This window comes from Pholis gunnellus (assembly GCF_910591455.1).
Source record: "Pholis gunnellus genome assembly, chromosome: 11".
Lineage (NCBI taxonomy): Eukaryota > Metazoa > Chordata > Actinopteri > Perciformes > Pholidae > Pholis > Pholis gunnellus.
In genome coordinates, this window is record NC_136538.1 from 2,284,882 (window position 1) to 2,292,651 (window position 7,770).

A 7,770-nucleotide genomic window follows, 5' to 3' on the forward strand; every position below is an offset into this window, starting at 1 on the left:
CCCAAACGCAGGGCTGCTGATGGATGCAGGGCTCCCGGGGTTAAGGGGAGGGCAGCAAGGCCCTGAGCCACAGAGTGGCAGCTATCTGCCGCTCATCACACACACGCACACACTCATTTCCAATAGCAGTTTTTAGTGAGAAAAAAAACAAACACTTGTGCACCTCACCTTGCATGCACTCACCCACTTCACGTCTCACATGTTGGGCTTACATACTGAACTTTTATCCTCTCATGCATGCAGTCACACTCACACACACACACAGACACACACACAGAAGAAGATGCTATTTCCATTCACAGCCGTTCACTGTGTTTAGTAACACTGTCACATTACACCATCAATTACACCGGGAGGATATGGACTCAGCCCCATCCCCCACCCTACCCTACCCTACCCCACCCCCCTCTGGAGCGCCCACTGGTGGCTGCACACTGCAAGACATCCAAACCAAACTTCACAGACAGGCTGTTTGATTCGGGATAAGCAACTCTAATATGCCTTATAAAGAGATGCATCAAGGTCAATATGTACATTATTTATTCAAAATTCTGCAGCTGTCTAAGTCACCATAGATAAACTGTTTTTCTTTGGCTTCTGATCGTCCTGGTCCTTGAGTATTCTCAACTCTGCAGACTGTTCCTTTTTTTTACACTACAAACAGCCTCTCCAGCTAATGTAACGACACCTCAAATGCCGTTTTATTAATCAGACCGTGCTGAGTTTCTATGTAGGCTACTATGTATTGGCCGATACCGAGCGGGTCTAATTAATGGCCAAAACAATCAATAAAGTCTCAACTGATAACGACACATATCGCGCTCACTCTGTAATAATAAAAAGGAATGGGGTTTGAGGGTAATTAATAACTAAAATGGGCCTATTTTCACGTCATTTAACCGGGTCTGAGGTGTGAATTTCCCGTCCCGCATGTCCACGCCGCTTCAGTGTTTCACCCTGTCAAAGCTTTGGATGAAGGCGTGAAAAAGTCTTTTTTTAAAAACCTGTTTGTCTCCGTATTCAGTTCTCTTTATCAAATGAAGGGAGGAGGGGGGGTTAAAAAAGAAGCGCTAATCGCCTGTAATCCTTTTAATATGTCTCACACTTTGCTCTGTCAATACACAAAGCCCCCCCACCCCAAAAAACAGTCACGGGCACTCAGGATAGAGGAGGGATGAGCAGAAGGTCACCGGGTTACCGATCATCACTAATAGAGGCGATAATAAATATATATATATTTAAAAAATGTATATTATATATATTTATATATATTCCTTCATATATATATATATACAGACTTATGGTGGTAGCCCAGGCTCCTCCTCGCCTCTTTCTCCCCCCTCTTACCAAGCTCCTCAGGTAGAGAGATGTTTTAAATCAAGGGGGGGGGGGGGGGGGTTAGGGAGGGGAGAGTGCTTTTGTCCGCAAAGGGGAAAAAATGAGGGGGGGCTTGTTCTCAGCAAGATCGCCCTGCCGTTTCTTAACCGGGGGGTTGCGTATAGAGTGCGACCGACTGACACGGCAGCGTTGTGTGGGATGGGAGCAGAGAGAGAGAGAGAGAGAGAGAGAGAGAGGGAGAGGGAGAGGGAGAGGGAGAGAGAGAGGAGCAACGTCCAGCCCCTGCAGTCACAAGCGAGCGAAGAAGCAGCAGCAGCAGCATAGAGCATTGAAGGCAGCCCGAGTCTCCTCTATACGCACGGGATCTCTCACACACACACACACACACACACACACACACACACTCACACACACACACGCACCTGAGGGCCGCAGAGGATTACAAACCAGGAGGAATAGTCTGACAGCTCGGGACCAACTTGTTTGTTAACATGAATATATATGTATAAATATAGGGGTACAAAATCCTGCAGCGCTTTTCCCAAAAAAGAACTTCAACGCACAGCTCCGCTTCTGCAAGTGCACTTAGACTTTGCGTAGCCTTCATTCACTAATCACTGCTACTAGCCAGTTATGGACTTTTTTTTTACGAGGAGTGTGCTCGCTGCGCATGCATGAGCCCCTCTCTGTCCGTTTTTTTCTTCTTCTTCTTTTTGTGTTGTGGATTTCGGTAAAATATTTGGACTTGAGTTTTTGACTTGCGACGAGGTCGGCTGGACTTCGCAGCCCTGGTGAGAATTTACTGGAAGAGCCTTTTTTGAACCTCCATCCAACATGCGACCTATCGCATCCAGACTCAGTTATCTGTGAGTGCCTCTATCCTCCCCTGCACCTTCATCTCTTTACGCACCGCTCCTCCGCGCAGCTCCCAAACTAACTTAACGTGTCTTCTCCTTCTATGCAGGTGTCTACACTTGTTTGCATTCTGCTACTACGCTCAGGTATGTCACTTCCTTCCATTTCTTTTTCATTATTTTATTGTTTTATCTTATATTGAGCGTTAAAATGCAGATTATATCATGTGGGAATCTAAGAAAAACGCATATGGTGATCGAAGCTCGCGAAGCACGGCGCAGGGTTAAAAAGGTGAGGGGTTCATCGCAACATTATGTAATAACGATATCGGATGGCTGCTGGGGAGGGCGCGCGACCCGCTTGGCATGGTTTGCTGATTAACGCACACCGGGCCTGGCACGGGACGCGGTGGCACAGACGAGAGGCAGAGGGGAAACACTTGGGGGGGAAATATCATTGGGTTCAACAGTAAGCACGGGGATCCAGTGTTTTCAGTCAGCAGCGAGTCATTCCATCACTGACAGGGATATCAGATGTATGAAGTTAAAACTGGCCCCGCGCGCTTCGGCGCGCATTCTCTCCTCGTGCGCACAACCTGTAATCACACCACGCGTCTGTTTTGGAAGCCGTTAATTTCATTTTAGCAGCAGCGCTCCTGGAAGTTGTTACACTTGTCACTCGGGGGAGGTTTATTTTTAATATCAGTAAAATACATAAATAATAATAAAAAAACTAAAAAGACGAATGAACACATACTGATGATTGTGGTGACATCTAATTTCTGACAGGTAACCAATCAGTCCCCGCCTAATTTCACGCAGCATGTAAGCGAGCAGAGCAAAGTGACGGACCGCGTGAGCCGCAGGTTGATCCGGGTCTACCAGCTGTACAGCCGGACCAGCGGCAAGCATGTCCAGGTCCTGCCCAACAAGAAGATCAACGCCATGGCCGACGACGGGGACGTGCACGGTAAGAGAAAAACACCCTGCATATCAGTAGAGACACAAGCTTCCTTTCTGTGGTGCCCAACGGCGACAAAGATCCTCCTCTATAATCCGCCGAGTTCTTTTAAATATTAATTAAGTGGATCCCTTAGATTTTTTTTTTTAATAGATTCAAATAATTACATTTTCTTTATTTTTTCTATATATATATGTTCAGCCCAAATGCAATGAATAATCTCGATAAAGGTCATGTTTATTTTCCATTTACGCCATATACATATTCAATTGTCCATTTAGGCTGCAATTTTAATGTCGCCATGCATTTTTTTTTTATCTCCCCTCATCACATTTTATCTCCGCTGGCCTGCACATGTATATCGTTTTACAATTCCTTTTTTATTTAAAATTTTTTTTTAAATCTTATTATTCTACTTTTTTTTGTTTAAGTCATTACTTTCGATTTTGCTCTGTGATTTAAATTATTCGCAGAATTATTTTTTTCTGACTTGGCTTGAGGTCAATATTCTACATTAAACTTGTGCAGAAGGCCTGAAGCATTTAAAAGAAAATCTGAGATGTGAAAATGAGATGAAATAACTCGAAATCTTTGTAGCATATTTTATTTTTATTTCTTCCATAAACAAGTGGGAATCGGAATAAACAAGGAGAGAAGGGATTAGAATTGGTTCCCATTCATGCAGTCTATTTCCATCTGGTTTCAAAACGCCAAAGTGGATCCCCTCCCTTATCAGCCGCATTATGTGAAGCCTCTACCTTTAAACAAAACAATTCACTGACTGAGGTGGTCTTTGTGATCGAAAGTTTCTGTTAACTCTGAGCTCACAGAAACCGTCCGCCGGATTGTAGGCAGTGCTGGAGGTGATCCTCCAGAGATCCCACCCCGGTCTGGAAGAGCCATTAGAAGTCAACTCAGTTCTCTACCTTCCGAACATTTCCTGCATACCCCCCCCCCCCCCCCCCCCACACACACACACACACACACACACTCCAACCCTCCACCTCCAATCCCATTCCATCCGGTCTGAACCAAATTGGGCCTCGCTGAGCTTTGCAGCCGCTCCAGCCTGCACTTTTTTTGTTATAGTCCACTAGAATACCTATATTCAAAACGATACGTTTGCTGCACTGGGGAATCAAATTGTAGTTATTGCGTTCATGTCACGTTGTGTGTCCTCAAAAAGAGAACACAAGCTATTCATGTCACCTGGAGTAATTCAACGGGAAAAAAGCCTCCCACGTCTGTCTTTGACTCAGACTCGTCTCGGCTGAAGCTGCCAGTTCTAGCCACAGCTGTAATTCTCGGATGTTGTGTAGTGGTTAGTCAGTGGGTGGATGACCCCAGTGACCCTTGAGGTCGATGCCATGGACGCACTTTTATACGAGGTGGCGTGGGTTAGAAAAGGTATCTTAATATTTCTGGAGAAACATCGACGACAATGTAACATCGCTGTATCTGTCAAAAGTTCATATGATTTCTTGCTGAAAAGCAACATTAAAACAAAAAAACTTTCCACAAAGCCCTTGCTCTATGAACCGTCCGCATGTCTTTCAGTATGTCTAGGGGAAATAGAGATAAATATGAAGCTTTATGTGTGAGGTCAACGCAGATTTATTCGAAGAGGAATTCTCAATGGGCCTGCCAGGGTCGCTCCTCTTTAGCTTTCAAAGAATCAGGAGACACGTGGTTTTATCATTCTGCAAGAACTTCAGCTCGCAGAAAATCCCCAGGAACAGTCCCACGGGTTCTAGTGTGTGTGTATGCAGAGAGAGTATGCATGCTGGGAAACGCAGTCAAGCATTTCTGCGTGTGTTGCATGCTTTTATGTCCAGCGTGTGCAGGCTGTTGAGCCTGTTCAGGCTTTTAATGTTTTATAGAATATCAGGAAAAAGGGCAAGTCAACCCTTTTTTACAGAGCGTCCTGCTCTCGGCTCGGGTTGCTAACAAAATTCTTCTTTTTGTTTCGATCCCTTTAGCTAAACTCATCGTGGAGACGGACACGTTCGGGAGCCGAGTGCGCATCAAGGGAGCCGAGACGGGCTTCTACATCTGCATGAACAAGAGGGGGAAGCTCATCGGCAAGGTGAGAAGAAAAGTCGATCTCGAGCAGCAGAAGGCAAGAGTTCTGTTCGGTGGACTTCTGTTTTGTAAAAAGGCAATCTGTTGAGAGCGGAGAATTCAAAATCGTCCGTTAGTGTGTCATTAGCTCCGGTGCTCCATGCCATAATCTTGGAATATATTTTGGGAGAAGTGTTTTTAAAGATTGACGTTGACAGTAGGAACCAATGAGCTTGGAGCTGAGAGCCACAGACAGAAGGTCGGAAAGTATAGAGACACATAGTTTTATATCGGGTTTGTTGACGATAAGATTATTAAAAAACAATTCCAACCTTCAGACCACATCTTCTAAACCACTGGGAGCATTGCTCTTGTTTAGACTTTTAAGGTGCTACATGCAAAATTTAGAGTGAATCTATTGCCTCCAAGCAGCTGAGCCGACGGCTTGCAGCTAACGGCGCTAACAGCGCAAATGACGGCAATGGTGCCGACGGAGCTTTTACCTGGGCGTGGGCGTTACGCTTCCGCGGACGACGACGTCGGTCGGGACGACGACAAGCCTCCATTATATTTTCCGCAAAGGCTCCTTGCACGGACATGAGATGGGACAGAATTACGACGAGCAAACATTTTGGATCTTTTATACTCCGTGTGGATTCATCCTCTTGCGTCTAAACTGACATTCTCAAAGCTCCTCGAAGTTCTCAATTTTCTAGGAAATGAACCTTTCAGAAAAGATGACATGCAAGATTATGTATGGTGATTTCCTCTTGTTTAAAGGGCTAATGATAGTTATATATATATATATGTATATATAAACATGAGCTTCTTGTTTAGGGTTTAGTTTAGTACCGGATGTGTATTCGTTGCTGTCATGTGAGTGTGTAGGTGTGTCTGTTCAGGCTATCTCAATGTAACGGCTAATAAACAGAGCTGCCAGCACCCCCCCCCGCCCCCCAACACACTCACCTACATACACACACACACACACACACACACACACACTAACCCCTCCACCCACCCAGCACCCTGCCTCGCACACCATCTGCCCTGAGCTACCGGCCCAGTCACAGCCTGTTCTGGCCCCAGTAGTGTGTGTGTGTGTGTGTGTGTGTGTGTGTGTGTGTGTGTGTGTGTGTGTGTATGTGTGTGAATCAAAGAAGGGAGAGAGAATCAACAGTGTCTTTTTCGACTATTTTTGACACACAGCTTGTTACAGTAGGCCGGCACTGCGCGTCCAAGTCAAGAGCTGTTTCAGCTGACCCTTACTGTACCTTTGACACTTGCCAACCGGAACTCACCCCCCCCCCCCCCCTCCTAGCTGTTTTCTCATCCCCCCCGAGCTGCACATTGGCGTCTTGTGTGGGGCCCATAACTGAACACATGAAGTGGGCCCCGGAGGAAGGTGTGTGTCAGAATACATCGATTGTCATTCAATTTCAAGCAGACCCGCTCGGTTAAGTTTAAACCACAAATGCAACAGGAGATCAAATCGGAGGGGGTGAAAGTGACACTTTTGGGGGGGGGGGGCTTTATGGCTGGAGGATCCAGCTACTGACCCGCAAAGGGCCGCTGGATGTTTGCTGGAGGGGGAAGAAGAGTCATCGCTTACTGTCATCCCCCCTCTCTCTGATCTGTAATGACTGTAGCATATGCTGCATGCACAAGGGGGAGGGCTGTGTGTTGTGTGCGTGCGTGTGCGTGTGTGTGTGCGTGTGCGTGTGTGTGTGTGTGTGTGTGCTGCACAGGGAGGCCTTTATACATGCAATATTTTCCCCATCTGTAAATCTTCCCACTAACCGCGTATCTTATGTTTTTCCCCGCGCAGAATAACGGACACGGCCGCGATTGCATCTTCACCGAGATCGTGCTGGAGAACAACTACACGGCGCTGCGCAACGCCCGCTACGAGAGCTGGTACATGGCCTTCACCCGGCGCGGGCGGCCGCGGAAGGGCTCGCGGACGCGCCAGCACCAGCGCGAGGTCCACTTCATGAAGCGGCTGCCCAAGGGGCAGCAGCCTGCCCACACGAGCCACCACCGCCCGTTCGACTTCGTCCACTACCCCTTCAGGCAAAGGACTAAGCGCACGCGCTACTCGTCAGAGCGCTGAGGATGCCGGGAGATGGAGGAGAGAGAGAGAGAGAGAGAGAGAGAGAGAGAGAAAGAGAGAGAGAGAGACTTACGGGACTGACCGATCACCCAGCAGCCAACATTTTTATACTGAACATACTATATATCTTAATAGGTAGATTGTTTTATTTTTCTCATAGTAAAAAAAGCTGTACATAGATGAAAACATGAGGAATCTATTTTTGTACTCCAGACATAATACTGACCTGTGTAAAAAAAACAAAAAACAGTTTGAGGTAACACTTTCTATGACCATGTTTATAACGCATTATAAACATACTTAATGCGTTGTTATCTGCTTATATATAAGATGATAGTTAATAAGCACCTAATATCACTGTTATAATGCATTATAATATGATAATATAAGTGGTCACTGTTTGCTTTATTTAAAGTGAGAATTCATTTTACAACATTTTGTGT

At 46.1% G+C, this 7,770-nt stretch overlaps 1 protein-coding gene across 1 annotated transcript; it reads left to right on the top strand.

Moving 5' to 3' along the window:
- Positions 1-2,172: 2,172 nt before the first annotated feature.
- On the top strand, positions 2,173-7,327 carry fgf8a (fibroblast growth factor 8a; the record flags this gene model as incomplete). Its single annotated transcript, XM_079168853.1, has 5 exons — positions 2,173-2,204; positions 2,303-2,339; positions 2,982-3,162; positions 5,133-5,239; positions 7,043-7,327. 5 exons carry the CDS (start codon positions 2,173-2,175, stop codon positions 7,325-7,327), a joined length of 642 nt encoding a protein of 213 aa, XP_079024979.1.
- Positions 7,328-7,770: the final 443 nt, after the last annotated feature.